This window comes from Molossus molossus, unplaced genomic scaffold, assembly GCF_014108415.1.
Source record: "Molossus molossus isolate mMolMol1 unplaced genomic scaffold, mMolMol1.p scaffold_m16_p_17, whole genome shotgun sequence".
Classification (NCBI taxonomy): Eukaryota; Metazoa; Chordata; class Mammalia; order Chiroptera; family Molossidae; genus Molossus; species Molossus molossus.
The window spans coordinates 51,782,723-51,804,403 of record NW_023425352.1 but is presented as its reverse complement, the minus strand read 5'-3'; the positions used below and the strand labels follow the sequence as shown (position 1 = coordinate 51,804,403).

The 21,681-nt window shown below is 53.9% G+C and overlaps 1 protein-coding gene across 2 annotated transcripts in view; it reads right to left on the bottom strand.

The window, feature by feature from the left end:
* ADAMTS14 (ADAM metallopeptidase with thrombospondin type 1 motif 14) overlaps positions 1-21,681 on the bottom strand; it is a 75,676-nt gene that overhangs the window by 37,360 nt on the left and 16,635 nt on the right. For both annotated transcript variants that reach the window (XM_036265288.1, XM_036265287.1), the window contains exons 3-4: positions 14,196-14,352; positions 7,992-8,182 (exon numbers count right to left, since the gene is read on the bottom strand). In XM_036265288.1, coding sequence (XP_036121181.1) covers positions 7,992-8,182; positions 14,196-14,352 — 348 coding nt within the window. The remainder of the gene's footprint in view (positions 1-7,991; positions 8,183-14,195; positions 14,353-21,681) is intronic.

Sequence of the window (21,681 nt, the reverse complement as noted above, 5' to 3'; positions counted from 1 at the left end):
AGGCCCTAAGAGTACCCCCTATCCTCACATCCATACATTCTCTCCACACAAGAGCGCACACTGCTGTCTGATGGAATGTCCTGCCTTAGCGAAGTCCCTGAGACTTCTCTGCACACCCAGCACCTTCCTGCACACCCAAGACCACCTTCCCTTTCCTGCTTCCACAACCCTGCCGTGCCACCCCCTCCACCACACCCCCTGCCTGCTCTGCACCTCCCGGAATACCCCCTCCCGCCAAGGCTGGCTCAGCCGCAACCCCACAGGAAGCTTCCCTCACTCCCCCAGTCCATGGGGACAGCCACCTCTTCTAAACTCCTTCAGCGCTGTTTCAACGGCTCCCGGATTATTCCATGGGACTGAGGCTTGTTTCTGCAGCCAGAGCAAAGCTTCTAGAACAGGAGTCTGTCTGTCATACCAGGCACACACCAGGCACTCACTAAATGCTGAACACAACCGCCCTGACATTTCAAAGCTCCCCAATGGGTCTCTGGTCCTGAGATTTGAAGAGGGCTTAAGGAAGTGATCCAGTCACAAGGGTGAACTGAGGCACAGGGAAAGGCAAGTCCATCCAGGGCCCGCTGCATGGGGGAGGGGGGGTTACTGCCATCACCTGGGCTGCAAAGATATTTGCAGCAGCTCCCAGGTCAAGGTAAAGGGAAACCGAGACGCAGAATCCTGCCCCCCACCCCCCAGAGCTGCAGTGACGAGGGCCTGCCGGCTTTTTGAGTCTCACACTAATGGCTTCTGCCCCCTCCTCCCTGGGTTGGCACAATGAGACCATCCATCCTGGGAACTGGATCTCTGCTCTCTGATCCCGCCGGGTCAGCCCTGGCCCTGGAAATTGGATCAGAAGTGATCACAGGCAGGCACTCCGAGGGGATAGCAAAGGGTCTGAAACCCTTTCACTGGCTTCATGAAACCCCTAAGGGAATTAGCGCTTTAAACATCCAGCCAAACAGAAGTTTCCAAACGAGGCTCGGGATGGGCTGCTGGCCCCGAGGGGCAGAGGCTGCTGGCAGCCCGTCCGCTCAGCCCAGCTCCGAGGGCCGGCGGAACTCGGCTGGCTGTCCCCAGAGCCCGGGGAAGTCAGCACCCCCTGCCCCTTCCCCCGTGGCAGCAGCAAAGGGGCAACAGCCCCCTGAGCGTGGCCAGGCCGGGCTGTGAGCTGCTCTCCCCCAGAGGAGCGGCCCCTGGGGCACCCCTCAGGTATCCAAGGCACAGCCAGCTTCAGACACCCTTCTGGGACCTCTGAGAAGACATTCACTCTCCTCCTCACCTCCTTTCTGGTAGGCTGTGAGGGGAAGGAACGTGGAACCGACACTATGGGAACAGCAGTCCCCAAAGCAGCCCGCCTGGCACAGTGTTTGGTGAGGGCACAGTGGAGGAACTCCCTGGCAAAGACTGTGAGTCGTGGGTCAGGGGTCAAAGGTCAGAAGTTAGAACATGTGAATTTGGTCAAGAGGGCTGGAAGAAGTCATAGGCTTACCCTCCTCCTACAGTAAATTTCCGGGGACATGAGGAGGGACACCAGGGACTAGAGGGCCTCCACAATGGGAACCTCAAGAACCCCACCACCATCCACATGGTGTCTTACAGCTCCAGGTCTGAGGGATTTCACCAGACCCTTCTGAATTAACCACCTTTCAGTCTGGGCAAGGCAGTGCAACACCCAGTTCCAAAGGTACACTTTTCTCCACAGAAAGAAATGTCTCCTTGTATGATCCATTAAAATACCTCTTCTAGTTTCCAAGGGAAGGCCCCACATTCTGCTAGGGGAGCAAGATCTGGTTGACTCTCCCCATCACCTTCCTAACTTCACTGCCTTCAACCCTACACCTCAGGGTTCACCTTTTGCCAAGGTCCCAAAGAGCAGCTCCTCCAACCTCCTGGTCACCTGAGCTGACCCTCTCAGAACCCTCCCTCAAGGGGCTCTGGCTAGACCAGGCAGTAGGTCTGGGGAGGCCTTGCCAGGGGCACATGGTGGCCCAGCACGCACAGCATGTGGGTTTTCACTGCCAGCAGGGACCGCAGGGACTGGCACAGAGTCACGGCCCCCCCAGGACACGCACACATACCATCCCTCATTTCTTGGTTGCTCCTGAGGTCCTGCCCCCGGCCTGTCTGGGGAATACTCAGAAGCACAGAGTGGTATCAAGATTAGTTTAAGCTGACGTCATCTGAGATCCCACAGATGCAGAAAGAAGCTTTCTCAGAAATTCCCTTATCTGACATGGCAGCAGCTTCTGGGAAACCAGCTGCCACAAATCCTTTCCCAAAGGAATTCCATGGCCGTAAGACAGACAGCAAGACCACTTGCACCTGCGTAAACAATCATCATCACCAACTGTCTTACAGTGATACCTCGGTTCTCGAACGCCTCGGTTTTCGACCAAATCGGTATTCGAGAAACTTTTGTCTCGGAATCCGAACAAATATTTGGAACTCGAACTTCCGAGATGAGCCGAGTTGAGCCGAATGGCGTTCATTCGGCCCAGCGCGCCTTGCTTGTGTCATCAGTGTGAGTGCAGAGAGAGAGTCACGCTTTGTGGAGTCACGCTTTCCTATTGGTTTCATTGCTTCGGTTCTCGAACAATTCGGTTCTCGACCGTCCTCCTGGAACGAATTATGTTCGAGAACCAAGGTATCACTGTATTTCCCTTTTGTTCTCCTAAAAACCCGTTTGTCTTTCCTAAAGAAACCTGTTTGTCCTTCCCACAGAAGCCTTTCCTTCCCTCTTCCCCTCAGTTCCCGCAGACCATCTCCGTGCGGTACACACTGCCTGTGCCCAGCGTGAAAGTTGTGTCTGACTTTCCATCCGGTTCCAGAGGTCTGCCTGCCTCGCTTCCTCCGGCCTTCCCCACCACCGGCGGATTTCACGCCATCCTCTTCACATCCCTTTCGTTGGCTGTAACGTATAAAGCAGCCGAGAAACTGCCATTCTCCAGAGCGTTGTCTCAGTCCACTGAGGTTTTGCGTCCCCGCAATTGTCAGTTGGGCTCAAACAAGTTCACAAAAATTCTTACAGGTTTGGATGTTTCTTACATGGACCGTTTGCTGCCTGCTCCCCGAGAACAGATCCTGCTCCACCTGGCCCCACACACATCCGCAGGCTCCACGGCACCCCAAGCCAACCCTGCAGTCCCGGCAATTAATCCAGGATGGCCATGTGACCCAACCCTCCCCAGGAGGGCAGGAGGGTCCCTTTGCCTTTGGGTCCTAAGAGCACAAGTGTCAGTCTGGGGTTGCCAGGAGCCCCACTTCCCACCTCGGGGAGACAGTCTGGCCCCTGTCGATGTATATCGCCAAGCACAGTAAAGGGAGAGGAAAGTGTCCTAATGGGCTTGAGACCCTAGGCCCTGTGGTCTCTAAAGCTGCCCTGTCCCCCAGCTCTGGTACCATTCTGCGGGCAGTGTCGGGGTTTCCTTCCAATAGATCACCTCTTTGGCCTAACCTAGTGTGAGTTGGGTCTCGGTCACTGCAAAACACAGATCCCTAAGTCACAGTCACCCATCCCAATGCCTAGCACTGGGGGAGCCCACTGTGACAGCAGAGTCTTGGCTTTGAACAGACGAGTCACTGACTGCCAGGACGGGGTGAGGCCAGCCGGAGGGGCTCCAGGAAGCCTGGTCCACCCTTGCAGCTTATGCAGAGCCCTCACACCAACCACGAGACATTTAAGAAGCAGAGCAACAACGCTCCATGGGAGTGCTCGGTAGGAGACTTGCTCTAAGACTGTGGGGAAGAATGGAGCAGGTGGTCCAAGGGAGTTTGGTCTTCCTCAGATGCCACCCTCAGCCACCCTGACCCTAGGTCTTCTCGCCACACCCCCATTCCCCAGCCAGAATCCAAAGAGAGGTGGTAGGGAGGCTAGTTCTTAGGGAGGAGAGAAGGAAGGGGAGGTCCCATCATTTAGTTGCTTAGGACTGTCACACAGGCAGGATCCAGGGTGAGTGAGGCTGCACCCCTCTAGCTCCAGGAGCAGGATGGAGCCTGTAAGTCAGATGGGAAGCCAGATGCCCTGCCATCCATGAAAAGCACTCTACCTGAGACCCAGCCTAGGCCTAGCACTCAGAATAAGAATGTGTACTTCCATGGAAACTGTGCCTTGTCCACAGTACACCTTTCAGCCTCACCTGAATCTGCCTCTAGGAAACTTATTTACAACTGAGAGCACTGCAGACAGCTGAGAGCGCTGCAGACAGCTCAGAGCGCTGCAGACAGCTCAGAGCACTACAGACAGCTCAGAGCGCTGCAGACAGCTCAGAGCGCTGCAGACAGCTCAGAGCGCTGCAGACAGCTCAGAGCGCTGCAGACAGCTCAGAGCACTACAGACAGCTCAGAGCGCTGCAGACAGAGGAGAGCACTGCACACTCATCTGCAGATGTGAAAATTCTGTCTTCCCTTCACTCTGTGAAAAACTCCAACACTGTCCCTATTTGCACATTTATTTCAACATTTCTGACCTATAAATGTGTCTGTTCTTTGGGTTCTCTTTTGAACAGTTATAGCATCTGCCTTATTCCCTTATTAATTAGTGAGTAGAGCAAAATCTCTAACACACACCTGTTTGTATTCTTTTGATTTTAGGGTCTTCGGCCCTAGCTGAAGACAGGCTCCCAGCACTAGAGGGCTTCCTTACTCTCTCCCCTCTCCTGCTCTGCCTCCTTTTCCACCTGCTGTTACTGAGGTCAACCTGGTTCTCCCATTAGTGCTCAGCTGTGTGGTCAGCTGTGTGGTCTTAGGCTGGGCCGGTTATTTATAGAGCATGGGTGGGTGGTCCAGCGCTCCAGTGAGGTGGGTGTGTTCTTAGCATAGTCATCCTTCCTCCCTCCCTCCCTCCCTCTCTCTTTCTCAAACAGCCCCACATGGTAGTCTTTGCTCTTTGAGGAATAGAAGAATTAATATCCAAACACAGAGGGGCAGGGGGCAGGGGGCAGACCCTCTGGCAGCCCCTCCCCTCCCTGGGGATCCTGTATTAGAGCTGATTTCTACCCCTCCCTCCCCTTTTCCTAATGCTGGCATTTCAGACAGAAATCTTCTGTCTTCCCTTTTTCCCATCTCAGTGGATGCTGGCCCCTGCTCCTCCCATAGACACCGTTGCTTCCACATTCACTGATCACCTGTCAGGTGATGGGCACTGCGCTGTGTGCTGCTGGGGTTCAAATAAGTAGAAGGAAAGTCCCCACTCGCAAGGAGACTTAGACAAAGAACTGCTCACACACACACTAAGACAAATGATATGGCTAGAAGAAAGACAGAACACAATACCTGAGTACTCGCCATGGACCAAGACTGTGCTAAATACTTTGTACATATTGAACCTTCACAAAAAACCCAAGAGCAGATACTGTTATCAAAATATTGTAGCTGACACACACTGGGGTGTCTAGCCAGCCCAGAACAATTTCTCTGGTGGATCCTGTGTCTAGTCCCTCTCTTCCTTTGAGTAACTCTATCTCCTTCTCCAACATATAGTGATTGGTCCAAAGGGTGGTCATGTGACCCAAAGTTAGACCAATCAGTGTCCTGCCCTGGGAATTATTACTTGGGAACTGGAAAGGAAACTTCTTTTGTCTCTGGCCACAGAGCTATTGAGATAGGAGTCAGCCTGATTTTAATGGCTAGAATCTGCGAAGTAGAGAAGTTAAGCAGAGAGAACAGGGATGTCACAGAGAAGGGAACCTAAAAACAGAATCCACATAAGCCTCTAGTACCAATTACACTTACAGCTCCATTCTGTCTCTCCCACAGTTGGGCCATGAGCCAATAAATTGCCCTGTTTTTCTTAATCAAGTTAGAGTCGGTTTTCCATCATTTGCTACCTACAGAGTGCTAAACAAGGCAGGTCCCTTGTGCGAGGTCCCGCAGCTAACACGGGGCTGGCTGTAAGCCCTCCTAGCAGCCACCTCGCCTACTGTGTGGCCAGATTATGGACCCCAGGTAACACAGGCCACCAAAGTTTCCAGGGGGTGGCATGACCATGGGGTTGACACTTCAGTTCATCAACTGTTGAGTTCCCAGAAAGGTGTCACCACTCCCCTCGTGCAAGTCATACTATTATTATCACAAACCACTTATTGAGAATGTATGCTATGCAAGGAACTATGTTATGTGCTATTTAATCCTCCCCCAAACCTTGTATGGTAAGCATTATTAATGAAGTTTTAGAAGTGGGGAAAGGGGTTAGTAACTTGCTCCTAAGGTCAAAAGACAGGAAGGGCCAGAGCCAGGCAGTGTGACCCCAGAGCCCATGCTCTTGGCCAGTTTGCTAACGTTCCTCTGCGGCACGTCCATCAAGCCTCTGACAACCGTCCACGCGAGACTGAGTGTAAGGTGCTTCTATCCCAGCCCTGGCCCTCGGGGCAGTCATCTTTTGGCCTGCGTGAGAACGCAGCGAGCCAACTTCCTCACAGGCCTCAGGCCAGAGGACCCTCACCTTCCTTAAGGCCAGTAGAGGGCCCTCCAGGGGCTGGAACCTTTGGCTTCCAGAGAGGCCCTGCTCAAATTCTCTGGGACCCACCACGCATGTGTAGCCTTCGCAGCCCTTGTGCTCCGAATGATGAGCCCTTAAGCTGAGTCACCGGCAGACTCGGGGGTGAAAGGCCCCACCCTGTTGTTTCCTGCAGATGTGGCATTTGCCCACCCCCTGCACTGCCCGCCACCTCCTGCCTGGGCTGCACAGTGCCCAGCATGCAGAGTGGGGCCTGACCCCGACGTGTCACCCCTCCGCCCAGTTTCGCAGGAGAGAACCTAGGATCCTGCCTACCCTCCCCAGCATCTGGCTGTGGCCACACAACATCCACCATAGGTTCCACTTCCACCTACACCAGTCCTCACCCTTCCCAGAGCCAGAGCCACGGCGCCTCCAACCAAGGCCTCTGGCCAGGAGGGAAACAGTGCGGGGCCCACCTCTGACCGCTCACACTCGCCATCCTCTCTTTCTGGTCCCTGTCATTCTGCCCCTTTGGCTCAGAGGTGCCACCTGTAGCCTCAAGGCCAAATGTGGTGGGTAGATATATTCTGTCCATCATTCACAATGTTTTTTTTTTTATTTTAACATTTAAAAATTGGCAGTTTCACTTAGATAACTGGATTTAAATTTCCCATAAAAGGTTTTTTTATTTTTGTTCATCCTCATCCGAGGACATTTTTCCATTTTTTATTCAGATAGAGTGGGAGGGAGAGAGAGAGAGAAACATTGGTGTGAAAGGGACACATCGCGTGGCTGCCACCCGCACGACCCAAGCAGAGCCGGGGACAAACTGCAACCGAGGTACATGCCCTTAGCAGGAACCAAACCCGGGTCTCTCAGGACCGCAGACCGACACTCTAACCGCTGAGCCAAACCAGCCAGAGCATAAAAGGTTTTTTTAAAAGCACATAAAAACAACTGCATCTCTGACTTTTCTTGAAACAAGCCTTCCTGTGAGCGGAGCCTTGCATGAGAGCCACCAGCAGTAGCTGGGCGGCCACCCCCACCTGGGACAGGGCAGAGCTCTGTGCCTCACCAGGCTTCAATGTGCTGTGACCCTCCTTTTCCCTGCCTGTCAGGTCTCTGTGAACACCCAAGGCCCACCCTCCTCCCCGTAGACTGACAGTGTCTGGCCAGGATCCCAGCCTGGCATTGCCCATTCTCTCCAGATGAGGTGTCTCGGGCAAGTCCCAGCCACCCCGCCCAGGCTCTGGATGTGTGCAGGCCCAGAACCCACTGTCTGAAAGCTCCAGCTTGGCAGGGACCGGCAGGGATGGACTGTGGGTACCCACCAAAGGCACGACAGCTGAGGTCACCTGCAGCCGGGGATGGATGTCAGGCCGGCTCAGGCCCATTTCCCCACGGAACCCCCTGTCCAGCCGGAGCAAGGAGCAAGGACAGACTCCCGAGTCCACCCAGAAAACACGAGGCCCGAGAGAAACAGTGCATTCAGACCAATTCTGATAGCCCCACCCTATCCTCTGCCCAACCCCCAGTTCCAAGACTCGGGGACACTCACGATGTTCATGAGGGTGAGGACGTAGTTCTGCACGTGCTCTTTGCCGTGGAAGCGAACCACTGAGTCGTCCACCGCCAGCAGCACCTCGATGCTGTAGCTGCCCGGCTTGGCATGTCGCCGCTTCCGCTCCACTTCTCCCAGCTGGCCCCCCACCAGGCCCAGCAGGTTGGGAAGGTCGCCCAGGCCAAACGCTGGAACCAGAATGGGAAGAGACCAAGGTCAAATCCACAGAAGGGGCTGTCACTTTGACACTGCCTGTCAACCCACCCTGCCCCCTGTCACATGTGCCGCTTTCCCTGCTTCTGTAAACCAAGGTCGCGAGAGGGTTTGCTCCACCCCGGCATTCATGGGCATGAGCCCTTTCCCTGGCAAAGGGCGTGGCTGTCTTTGCGGCAACGGGCAGCAGAGAAGGGAGAACTGGCCTGGGTTCCCGTCCCTGCTCGGTCCTATCTCCAGTGCACACTAGCCCCTCACTTCTCTGGACTCCATTTCCCCTCCATTCCCCTCCTCCGACATGCGATGATCATTCTTGATCTCGCCCCACAGTTTGCTATAAAAATAAAGGTGGCAGTGGCTGGAAACATCTTGATAAAGGAAAAAACTGTAATATTACTGTGGCCAGTGCAGAACATTTTAGGCACTCCTGGAGTGTCCTGCAAGCCTCTCAAAACCCTCCCAGTCACTGCCAGTGACCCAAAAGTTCACCAGCACAGCTTTGGCCTTTTGGCTAAAAGTAAAATATTTATATAGCTAGAACTTATTAACTTGTATTATGTAATCTAGTAGTTATCAAATTTTTTTCTGAGAAGGACGAGATAGGCTTTGTATAGCCTCTGTTTCAGCTATTCAATTCGGCTGTTGAAGTACACAAGTAGCCACAGATAACAAACAAATGACTGTGTCTGTGTTCCAATAAAACTTTATTGACAAAAACAAGTGGTGGGCCATATTTGGTCCATGGGCCCTAGTTTGCTGACTTTTAATCTAATCTAATTTTACTGAATCTAATCCAAACCAATCCTTACAACAACTCTATCAGGTTATTGTCCCTATTATACAAGTGAAGCAGCTGAGGCTCAAAGTAGCTTATCCAGGTCTGTCTGAATCAAAAGACCATGCTTTAAAATATCACCATGTATACTGCTACATATAAAGGCAACACCTTGAACAGTTGTCAGTCATGTACACCATAGCCTGAATGAAGAGTGAGGAAACATTGTTGGGGCAGTGGAGTGAAGGTACACGAGGACACTCTAGGGAAAGCTAAGAAAGCAAGACAAGCCTGGGGTCTCTCAGGACAGCTTCAAAGCCTTAACCTCTAATGATTCTCCTGCCATCCCACCCTGAAGCTCTGATACCTGTACAATCGATTTCTAGGAACATTCATTTATCCAGTTATTTGAGACACCCCCCCCCACCCCCCGCCGAGACATGCCAGAGGCTGAGTCTGTAAAGATGCCCCCAGCAGTCTCCGCATGTATCCAAGGATGTGGCTGCAGGATGGGTCCAGTACTTATGGGTGGGTAGTGGGTAGGTGATGAGGGTCCTGCCCCTGAGCCCACCACCTAGTGCAGGGACAGATAAGATATCAGACTGTAACAATACAGTCTAAGTAGGACTGACTGGGAAAGGCTTTGATGTCAAGTCCCAAAGCAGGACCAGGGAGTTGGGGGAACCTTCTGGGGCAGGGGACATCTAAGCTGGGCCAGACAGGAAGCATAGGGGACAGAGGCCCTGAGCAGAGGACCCTGTACCTGCAAGATCGACGGTGAGAAAATATGTGGAGATGCCATCCTATGTGGGTGACCCTGGGGGATGAATCAAGGGGTACCTCTGCAGAGACCCAAGTTCTGCCTCTAAGCCTCTATTGACATGGGAACTAGAATCCGAGGCTAGGGCAACAGGAACCACGGGACTCAGTGCTACTCGCTTTATTTTCCCCTTGGTTAGGGAGCTTCAGTGCAAAGGGGAAAAAAGCACTAGACTTAAGGGCTGGAAAAAATGTGTGGCCACCGGCCTACTGGGGAAACCAGAAAAGGGTGGCTGGCCCTCTGGTGATCACAGCCTGGTGAGCAGGGCTCAGGCCAGTGTCCCCTCACTTGCCCCTGCGGCCAACGTGTCTCTCTTTGCAGGTCACACTGCACAAGAGCTCCTGGCAGCCCTGGTGCCTGAGGCCAACTGTGTGTACAGCAACCCATAGACCAATTCCTGCGAGAGAGGAGGGAGGACCCCCAGGGGGAGCAAAGGGACTAGGGCTCTCCCCGTGGAGTGGGGAGAACAAGTAACGTCACTCCCCACTAGTGAGCAGTGCCCGAAGGTTCACACACTGCAAGTGAAATGTGGAACTTGACCTTCACAGCTCTCCCTGCCAGGTCTGCCAAAGGGAGGCTCAGAGAGGTTACCTGACTCGCTTCAGATCACACAGCAAGTTCATGGCCGAAGCCCAGAATGTAAACTCAGATCTTCCCTCTTCCATGGTCACACCCTGTTAGGGCCCACCCCCGATTTCTCTCTCAGCAAAAACAGCGAGGGGATTTGGGGAGGGCCTCCTAACATCAGCTGTAGACCCTGGAGATGACCCATAGATGTCTTCTATGTGTCTCTCAGCTAAAGTAGGTAACCCTCAAACTGTGAAGAGGTGGGGGCAGCAGGACGCTGGGAGGCTTTAGGTGAGCCCACCCAAGAAGCCTCAAGAGAATATAAGATAATGCAGCTGCTTTGGAAAACAGTTTGGCAGTTCTGCCAAAAGTTAAACATAGAATTAGCATAGGACCCAGAAATTTCACTCCTAGGTATCTACCCTGAAACTGAAAACACATGTTCCAAAGAACTTGTGCACAAATGTTCATAACAGCATGCTCGTAACAGGAAAATATGGAAACCACCCAAATCTCCATCAACAGAGCAATAAACAAAAGATGATAGGTTCATACCATGGAATATTACCCTGCCCTAAAAGGGAGTGAGGTGCCGATACCAGCTCCAGCACAAATGAGGTGTACGTGCTAAGTGAACGAAGCCAGTCACAAAAGGCCACACACCATAGTATTCCATTTATTTATTTTTTTTATCCTCACCCAAGGACATTTTTGCATTTATCTTCAGATAGAGCATTTATCTTCAGATAGGAGTGAGAGAGGGAAGAAAAGAGAGAGAGAAACATCGATGTGAGAGAGACACATGGACTGGTTGCTACCCACACAACTCCATCCAGAGTTGGGAACAAACTGCAACCAAGGTACGTACCCCTAGTGGGAACCGAACCCAGGACTCTCTGGTCCGCAGGCCGACGCTTTAATCGCTGAGCCAAGCCGGCCAGGGCCCAAATTATTCCATTTAGACGAGATGTCCAGAATAGACAAATCTATAGAACTAGAAGGTAGGTTAGTGATTGCCAGGGGTTGGCTGGGGAGCGGGGAAATGGAGTGGCTGTTGATGAATGGGCACAGAGGTTTTTATGGGAATTATGGAAATGTTCTGGAATTAGATAGTGGCGATGGTTGCACAATATTGTGAAAATAGTAAGAAACCATGAAATTGTATACTTTAAAACGGTTAAAATGGTGGGTTTGATCTCAATTTAAAAACACATGTACACACACACACACACACACACACACACACACACCCGCAGCCCTAAGCCCCAGCCTCAGCCCAGGAGCCGGAACTCTGGCCAAGGCGCACATGGCCTGTTGGCATTCGGGAAGGCAGGGGGCTGGGGAGGGGTGACAGAGAGCACCACCACGGGTTAAGGAAGGAAAGGGTGGCATTGGGAGTTCGGGAACGTCCAGGGCACACCCTGCGAGGCCAAGGCAAGGTCCACGGGAAGCCCCTGAAGGGCTGGGGTGAGGCCCGGCTCACCCTGGAGGTCCAGCCAAGGGCATGTCTGCCGACTTGGAACCGTTTCAACTTCTCACCAGGGCCCTTGAGAAAGAATCACTTCACTTCTTCGGAGCCCATCAAGGGTGTGTGTGTGGGGGGGTGACTGTGGGTGTCAGAGGGCGAATGTCAGTGTGTGAGATGTGGGTGTGTGACGAGCACTAGTGTGTGAGACTGAGTATGAGCGAATGTGTAAGCTGTGTGACTGAGTGTGAGGTATGTGGCTGGTGTGTGTTGTGGGTGAGTGAACGAGTGTGTGGGAGTGTCTGTGTGTTTGGGGGGCACGCGTGCTCTCTTCAGAAAGCAGCAGCCAAGGCCATACCGAGTGCCAAGGGGTAAGTGCCCCCCACCCCCAGGTTCACCGGAGCACTGAGACACCTGTCCTGAAATCAGCCTGATGGCTCCTCGATGCCTCCTTCCCTTCCCTGAGGGAAGTTAGACACACGCCACGTCACAGCACAGCTCATGCGAGGGACACACACCACTAAGCCTTGGTATCCGTCCTCTAGGACACTCCCACCCGGCCTGTTTGGAAGAAGGGGACAGTCCCAGGAGGAATCCAGGGGGCTGAGGGCCCCAGGAGAGGGGACATCGGAGCTGGGCTGACACCTGCGGGAGGGGACAGAGACGGGAGAAGGTGCTCAGTCGGGGAGCTTCCTGGAGAGCCTGGGACCTGGGCTGAGCAGGCGCTGAGCAGCGGGCCCAGCCTCGAGGCGTTCCTCCGCACGCCAAGCGCACCCAAGGCGGAGGCGAAACCTTTCTCCTTCATCAAGAATGGTAAAAGGAGACTGGGCGGCCCAGAAAGGCTACTCCAACCCTGGGCTCATTTTCCCTGCTGGTCTTAAACAGAGTAAGAGTCACAGGCTTCCAAGAAAGTCTTCCGTGGCCCCTTGTCTTTCGGAGGAAGAACCAGATGGGCCCCGGGCACGGCATCGCCGCAGGCCCGCAGGAGTCCCGCGGGCAGCCTGAGGAGAGGGAGGCACACCGAGTCCCGCGCCTGGACTCCAACTCCGCCAGCTCCGCCGTCTCGGCTTCCCAGCCACAGACTGGCAGGCAATAGGGCTGGTCCCAGGCTGAGAGCCAAGAGCAGGACTTCCCCAGAATCTCTCCGCAAAAGGGGAGTTAGGGTCTTTTGATTCAGAATTGGCCTGACATGAAATGGAGCCCAGTGAGCCTTGTCATTCTTCAAAGCCGTGATAGAGAGAACAGTGCCAGCCACCACCCTGCCTCTGCAATCCAGCCCAGACCTCGAGGCTTTTCCAGGCCCCTCCCCCCCCGCCCCCCCCCGCCCCCCCACACACACACTCCAGGCCTGCACAGGCCTCCTCCTCTTGGCTAGTCCTGGTGCTGTGGCTTCTCTTATGAGGGACACGGACAGCAGCTGGAGGTTCAAAGGGGACAACTGGCATTCAGGCATTCCTTCATGCTATGCTCAACCCCGCCAGGGCCCTGGCTGGAGGGTGTGGTGCTCATGGCTGGATTCCACCCAGGGCCTTCTCGTCCTCTGGGCCAAAGTCTTCATGACAAGGCCAAGTTGGAGTATGAAGCTGGCCATGGGCCCAGGGCCAGCACACATCACATCCCCTGCTTTGCTCGCTCAGCCATGGGTCCTGACTACCATGCTGGTCACCAGGGTGTAGGGATGCCCTAACGTGTCAGCAGTCAGCCTAACAACAACCCTAGAACACGAGCAACCTTCATCAAGCACCTACTAGGTGCCGAGCTCTGTGCTAGGCTTTTCATACTCTATTGCTAATACACACCATTTCAGATGGGAACAACGACAGTCCCCACTTCACAGATTAGAAAATGAAGCTCAGAGATGCTAAGTAACTTGCTTAGGGTCCCACAGTAGACAGCATTAGAGACAGGATTTAAAAATGGTCTAACGGACACCAAGCTGACCACAGTGCCCTGACACCAGGCAGATACCCTATGAGCCCTAAGAATGTCCTTCCTGTGGCTCCGGAGGGGCAGGGGGGGAGGTTGAATATTAGGGGAAAGAGCCGACAGCAGCCATTCTACATGCTACTTGGACAGAGAAATAGCCTTGAAAGCAATGCTGTGCCCCTCAGAGACCTCTGGAGTCCCCAGTTCCACCGTTCAGGGGGCTCAAGTAGCTCCTCTCGGCCCCAGTAGCAGCCAGTCATAGCAGCCTCTGAAACCCACTGGGAACAGTAGGTGCAGTAGGTCTATGCGGCCCTGTCCCATTTTACAGATGAGAAGACCAAGGCCAGGCATTGAGAGGTTTGAGGCCTGAAGTTACCTAACACCACCTCAGAGGTATGAACAGAAGCGGAGCTCGGGGCCCTGCCCACAGCCTACCTTCATTGTGAAGGTCCCCTCCAGGCTCTGCCCACTCCTGCTGGACGACTTCCCGACGGTACACCACGTGTGTCCGCCCACTTGCCTCCTTCTCCTGCTGCCCCCGCTCCAGGGGCTCGATGAAGTAGTCGGTGACATCTGTGCGGATGAGGCCCGCCTGAGCCGGGATGCAGTGGGCAGAAGGAAGGGGGAGAGAGAAGAGGCATGAATACACGGCACAGTACAGAGAGCATTTGTGAACGCACACGTATGTGACAACATGCGTGTGACCACACGTCAGCAGGCTCTTCTTCCAGGGCCGTGGGGAGCTCTGGGATCCCGCAGGCACCCGGGAGGGTTTGCAAAGAGCTGCACAAGGGAGCCGGCGCCGACTTCCAGGCCAGCAGACCCCCACTGACTGTGTTGTGCGCTCTCGGGGCTCTACGTAGCATTTCATGCCATCGAAGGTTCCAGTGCCGAAAGGGGGAGCCACTGCCACACACCGGGCACCATTCCGCCCCAACGCACCTTCACTGTCATGCGGCTTTGCCTTTGCCTGCGAGCGGACAGAAGGGAAAGCCCTATGGGGAAAGCTTAATTATCTCGAAGGGGGGCGCGGGTCCCCCACTCCATGACAAAGTGCTATTATTTCGGATTAAAGCACGTTGTGTGCACGCCAGCGACAGCAGCTGCTTGCTGACGCGAAGCGCGCCGGAGCAGTGCCCCAGGGGCGCGCCGTTTTTAATCGAAATATTCCCTCTAAAAAACCAGGTATTGGCCTTGGAAATAAAAACATGTAACCTTGGCCAAGCCCAGCCAATATGTCATTAGGCCCCATGAAGGCAGTAATCGCAGGGGAAGGAAACCTACACCAGGCGTGTGTGAAGGCCTGGGGAGCTGCACGGCCCCTCCCCCGCCGCACACGCGTCCGCGCTGTAAAACCACGGAGCAGCCCACCTACCACAGCGCTGGAAAATCGTAGGTAATCCTTAATAAATATGTATTTGTTGAATTCCTTCGCTCCCTCAGCAAATGTCTATGGAGAGCCTCCGGCACTCCGGCACCGCTCCGGGCACCGGGAGTAGAGCGTGAACACCACGCAGCGAATGAAGGACTCGTGTTTATCAATCTGTCGGACCTTCCCTGTCCAAACAGGAGCCTCTTCTGCAAGCAGCCCCTTTATGAAACTAACATTCACCAAATTTTCCTGTTTTCCTGGCCTGTTTTGAGATTGCTCCTTACGGAGCCCCTCCAAGACCTACGGAGCCTCCCGGCAGCAGCCAGTCTTTCTCAGGTCCCTTCCGGCGACATCTCTGATCGAACTAGAAACACCACTTTGGATCAAAACCAAGACGGCTTCCTTCTGTCTCAATCAGGAGCCAAAAACGTTCTTGGGGAAAACAGCAGCACTATACTGGAATAAGCTTGGGGCTTCCCAAGGTCACCATTTTATGAGGCGATACTCAATTGTCTGCAAAAGTTCAGATCTGCTTATTAAACTGTGAACATCAAACCCTGTACTGTGCATACTTCCTTTCATTCAGAACACTTTTACTTTTTTACGTTTACACCTGCTATGTGCCAAGGGAGAAACAGACAATAAATAAGGCCCGGGTATCCATCAGACTCTCAGTTGCAAGGGGCAGACATTCAACTGGAAACCTCCTGGTCTCCAGTGGAGTGTACTGGCCCCATGACAAACCGTGGCAGGGGCAGGCACTGGACATGAGGGACCGGTGCCCTCACTCCCTCTCCACCCATCCACTCAGTACCCTCTGCATCAGCTGTGTTCTCCAGACACGGCACATAGCCCATTCCTGCAGACACACCTCCGCCCTGCCACCAGTGAGAAGGAGACTTTCCTTTCATAGTCCCACCTGCAACTGCCCAAGGGAGACTGTGGGTGGTCCAGCCTGAGGCGCATGGTCACCTGGGACCCGCAGTCCCTGTTAGACCCCCACGGCCAGCGGAAGAGAGAAGATTGCTTCGGAAGAGAGACGCCATTAGGGTGGCAGAAGAAGCCTACCTGAGCTGGAAAGGGCACTCCAGGTGGGGGCTGGGGAAGGCTGGGGAAGCATGAAGGGCACGTGGAGACCCAGGAGGCATTCAGGCTCGTGCACCCAGGCCAAGCTGGAACCTGGACAAGTGTGGCCAAATGGAAGGGCCTCAGCCACCGCAGCCCAGCAGAATCTCCAAAGGAACGCTGACTTCCAGGGAACACAGGGCTGTACCCCAAAGCTACTGCAGGGCTGCTGCCACAGGGCTTATGAGGGGACTCTCAGCCAAGCCCCACACCCACCCCATCCCTCTTCCTGTGCCCTTCTCTGATACCCAGAGGGATTGCTCTTGCCCCATTCAAAGCCAAGCAAAACAAGAGACCCTCACAGCCAAGTCAGAAGGCCCGTGCTTCACCCAGGCCAAAGTCACACAAACCCAGGCTCGCCGAGGGCTACAGACGTTGCTGGCTCTGCCCATCGAACCTCTGGACGCATCCTGGCAGTAGAATTCTCCAGATCCGGGGGGCAGAAGACCCCACTCAGCCACCCCACGCACTGGGTCACCTAGCATGACCCTCCCCAGGTCTGAGATTTGATTAGCCAACTGCATGAGGAGGACTCTGAAATCCGGCATTACCTGCCTCATCACCCAGTGACTATTTGGCCACCAGAGCCCAGTGGCTCTATGAGAGATGAAGGTTCTGGGATGAGCCACACTGTCAAGGGTTGGGCTACAAGGTCTTCCAGCCACCCCTTGCTGCCCACAGTCATGGACCACACCCACCCCTCAGATCATCATGCCTGCCCCAGTCTGGGGCTTCAAACCTTCAGCAACGTCCCATCAGGAGACCCCTAACTTTTGTTTGGATGCCTCTAGTGACAGACAGCTCTATCCCTCAAGATACAATCTTTTTTTATGTAGGGACACTCAATGTTTTATTGAGCTAAAACATATTTACCTACATTCTACCCTTTATTAACAGTCTTATTATCATCATAACATGATCTGCCATTTATATTTACAAATCTCATTTCATCTTTACAATAATCCCATGAGGTTGCCACAAATATCAGACCCATTTCATGGGTGAGGAAACAGAGGCTCAGCATGGTTAAGTAATTTGCCCAAAGTCACCCAGCAAGTCAGGACTAGAACAAGAGCCCAGCTGTGTGGCTCTTAATCAATAGGCGATACCTCAGGCCATCCCTGGGCCCTGCTTCTGCCCTTGGGGGCCACTGGGAACAAAGAAACTTTTCTTTCATAATCCCATCTGCAGATCCCAGGGCCTCTGGTCTGGTCTGACCTTGCAGGGCAAGCAAGATGTCCCCTTACCACCTCTAGGCAAAATAAATGCTCCCACGGAAGCCAGTCCTCCTCCCACCATGGCGTAGGAATGAGATGTCAGCGCGCAGCCCTACGGGGAGCAGAGCCCTTTACTCCCCAGGGGACCAACTCCAGCAGGAAGGGGTTTTCACCCCGCACACCACCCTCAGCACACCTGTACGGGTGGAAGTGCCAGGATTCCCGAGCCTGGCCCAGCCCCCACGCCGCCCAAAGGCCTCTCCCCAGGGAAGACTTAACCCCTATTTCCCCACCCCAGCTTAACTGTTTCGGGCAAAGACAACCCTGTAATATGCAAACCTGGAAAATAAGTTTCAAGCATGTTTGTGACTGTGGGTACCACTAGTTCCCACCCTGGATCAAGAACTTCCCCAGCAACCTTCCTGTCCACCCGGTGCCTCATGCCCAGTCCTGACAGGCAGTTCTTGTCCAGGCCTGGGTGCCCTCTCGGCCTCTGGGACCCTCCTCCTAGAGAGGGGATGGGAAGGCTGTCTCAGCACCAGATCAGGCGGCAGGCTGGGCCAGTTCCTCCCACAAGGCCCTGGGCTTCCCCAGCTACAACGCGAGGGGTTTGGCCCACGATCCCCTCCAGCTCTGTCCTGGCCAGGAAACCAGGCCCCTCGCAGGGCAGACAGACTGGCAACGGGAACTTTCTGGCTCTCTGCCTCCTTGCCAAATTACTCCCGTCTCTCAATTTATGAGATGTTTATGTTTCTGAAAAGTAGTGGCTAATTTTAAAGCTCTAAAATCAAATCACATTCTGCATAAGAAAAAGGGGGGACTGAGTTCTGGTAAGCTGGGGAAGAAATGTCAGCGCATCTGTTTTCATCCTTCCCTTATTCCTGGGGAAACAACAGGTAGGAAATATATACTAGAAAGGTTCTTCATGCAGCAAAAACAACAAAAAAGAGCTGATCACACCCAACTGGGCCACCTACTATTCAGGCCTCGGGCAATTTCTCGGAATGGAAACTCCAGTGGGCAGTCCTGGGCCCCTCGGCCAAGCTCAGGACCCTGTAATATAACTGTTTTTGGTGGGCGGGGGTGGGCTTCCTAGGTGACTGGTGACTGGGGAGCCCAATTGACTTTTCCAATATGACTGTGACATTGTTTTGACTGTTAGTTGAGGTTTTCCAGTCCTGCTTCCCCTCAGGGAAGCCCCAGCTCCAGAGCAGTTCCAGAGCCAATGGGGGACGCAGGGTCACGTGTGACAGGAGCCCTGAGTGCTGGCTCAGAAACCACGCTGACCTGCCGTGGCTCCCAGGTGGGCACGCTCAGTTGTCATGGGTAAGGTCCCAAATATGTTAGCAGATAACTGAAGCCATATTATTTTGGAGTTAGTATGTATATATGCATGTGTGTGTATAAACATGTTTATTCTAAAAGTGCATGTGCCTGCATGTAAATCGGAGACAAGGGGGCAAAGCGCCAGGGAGGTCCTAGGAAGAGATCCCTGAAGACTGAACACATGTCCTCAGACGGTGCAAAAGTCCAGGCTTGCACCAGGCAGGACTCCATCTGTGCTGACACCAGTGCAGAGACACCAGGCCAGGACCCAGCCTGGGGTCCGGAGAGGACCAGAGGCTTGGCTCTGAGAAGACAGCGTGGCTCTGGGACGGGGGGATCCTGAACCCACATTTGCCCCCTCAGATTCGCCAACCTCTGTAGAATGCGCGGAAGGAAGGAGCATTTTGAGATGGCAGCTCCAGTGTAGCCAGGTCTCCTCGTCCTTCTCCTCCCAAGACTGGCCTCTGGGGCCTCCCGGAAGAGAAGGGCGCAGAGCAGGCCCCCTTCAGGCCACCCGCCCTCCACCTCCCAAGGAGAGCGTATCCTCCGGCCTGAACCTGTTCTGGAAATTCCATGGCGAGTTTTACTGCCAGCTGTGCTGTCTCAGGGTCCAGGCTTCCAGCAGATTCAGCTTGAACCTGTTCCACTGTAGGAATGAAAGAAAACCCTGCAAGTGAGGTCTGCAGCGACCGCAGCAGGCGTGGTGAGAGTCAGAAAAAGCTGCCACCAGGTCCACCCCGCCCAACGACCTGCTCTGCCCCAGCCCCTGCCGCCATGCGCCCTCCGAGACCCCTCCCTAGACTCCATCACCTGCTCCAGCCTCAGAAACCTCCACTCCAGCATCTCCTTCCCTTCCACCACGTTCTGCTCGCTTAACTCTCTAGTATGCTGGCTCCGGCTATTATTAAACTTCGGCAAGACCTCCAGCGTGTGGCCCCATCACTTTATCAGTCCTCACATCCTTCTCACGTTGGACTTCTTGGCCTAGATAGGTACTAATTCTCCTACAAACACATATAACTGTCCTCACCTTCCCCTCCACCCTACTTTCCCAGAGAGCCTCCGCCCCGGTTCAACCCAACCAGCCACACACTCGGTGTCTGCACATTGATGGAGAAAATGCACACGGTGCCCACTGGTCTCACGGGAAATCAGCGGCCACAATGCTCACGTGAGCGTGATGCTGGCTGGGGAGTCTGCTGCCCCTCCCTGTGGTCTGCATTCCAGTGCTCCCAACGGCTTCGACTTCCAACACTGCTCCCACCCGCACCCTCTCCTGCGTTCAAGGAGAAAGCCGACACCATCAGGTGGCTCTCCCCTGTCCTCCCACCACCCTGGGCTCAGGATCGCCCCCCTTCACCTCCTCAAGGACTTAGCTCTGACAGTTACTACCCCTCTTTCCAGCATCACCATGCTCCCTCTCCTGAGCATGCCCGTTGGCACAGGTGCACTCAGGGCTCTCCTACCTGTGAAACTCCCCCCCTCCCAGCCCAGTCCTGCTATAGCCAGGTCTCTGCTTTCCTCCGCAGCAGAAACATCTCCACTCACTGCCTCCACCTCCAGGGCTCAGGCCTGTCCCAACCACCCACCCCAGCCCCCACCCCACCCCACAGGGACTTCTAGAGCCACCACTTCCTGGAAACTGCTCGCATCAGGGCCACCTGTGACCTCATGTGGCCAGAGCCAGCAATCAACTCTTTGTCCAGGTCTCACTCGGCTCTTCCGGCCACACATTTCTCCAGGGCATTTACCCTTACCTCGTGGCTTTAGACAGCATGTACTTTCGGGTAACTCCTAATTTACAAGCCCAGCCCTGACCCCTCCCAGAATCCCATGTAGGATTGTCCCACAGTCTCCTTGATAGAGACCCTGGCCTCCAATGGCACCTCCAACTTTAAAGCAGACCAGTTCCCCCTTTGCCATCCCCATCCCAGGAAAATGGCACCATTATGTTCCAGCCACTCAAGCTAAAAGTCAAGCTAAAAACCCAGGGATTATCCTTCCCCCATCTCTCGCACCATTCATCATTCTGTTGAAGTCAGTTCAGACGAAAGCTGCCCCCCTGCCCCCCCACACACCCTGGGACCACCATTCCTGCAGGACTCTTCGAGGTGACCCAGATCTGTTCCTCCCTCAATAAGTCCTATGTCTTTGTGCAGCATCCACTGCAAGCTAGACAGGAGACCAGCCTCTGCTCTCCTGATAAGGAACTTGTATCTAGAACGTATAAAGAACTCCTATGGCTCAATAATAAAAAGACAAACAATTCGATTTAAAAACAGAAAAGGGAGCTAAGTAAATATTGCTGCAAGGACTATATGCAAATGACCGATAAGCACATGAAAAGGTGCTCCACATCATCTGTCCTTCGGGAAATGCAAATCAAAACCCCTTCTCTCTCACTAGGACGACTAGAATCAAAAAGTCCAACAATAGCCCTGGCTGGTTTGCTCAGCGGTTAGAGCACTGGCCCGTGGACCAGAGAGTCCCGGGTTCGGTTCCTGCTGAGGGCATATACCTCGGTTGCAGTTTGTCCCCGGCCCCAGTTGGGGTCGTGTGGGTGGCAACCAGTCCATGTGTCTCTCTGGCTTCCATGTTTCTCTCTCTCTCTCTTCCTCCCTTTCTCCCTCCCGCTCTATCTAAAGATAAATGCAAGAATGTCCTTGGGTGAGGATTAAAAAAAAATTTTTTTTAAGTCCAATAGTAAGTGTTGCCAAGGATGTGGAGAAACTGGAACCCTTGAACACTGCTGGTGGGAATGTCAAGTGATGCAGCCACCTTGGAAGTTCCTCCAATACTAACCATAGTTACCACATGGCCCGGCAATTCCACTCCTTGGTATATATAATGAAGAGAAATGAAAATATACGTCCACACAAAA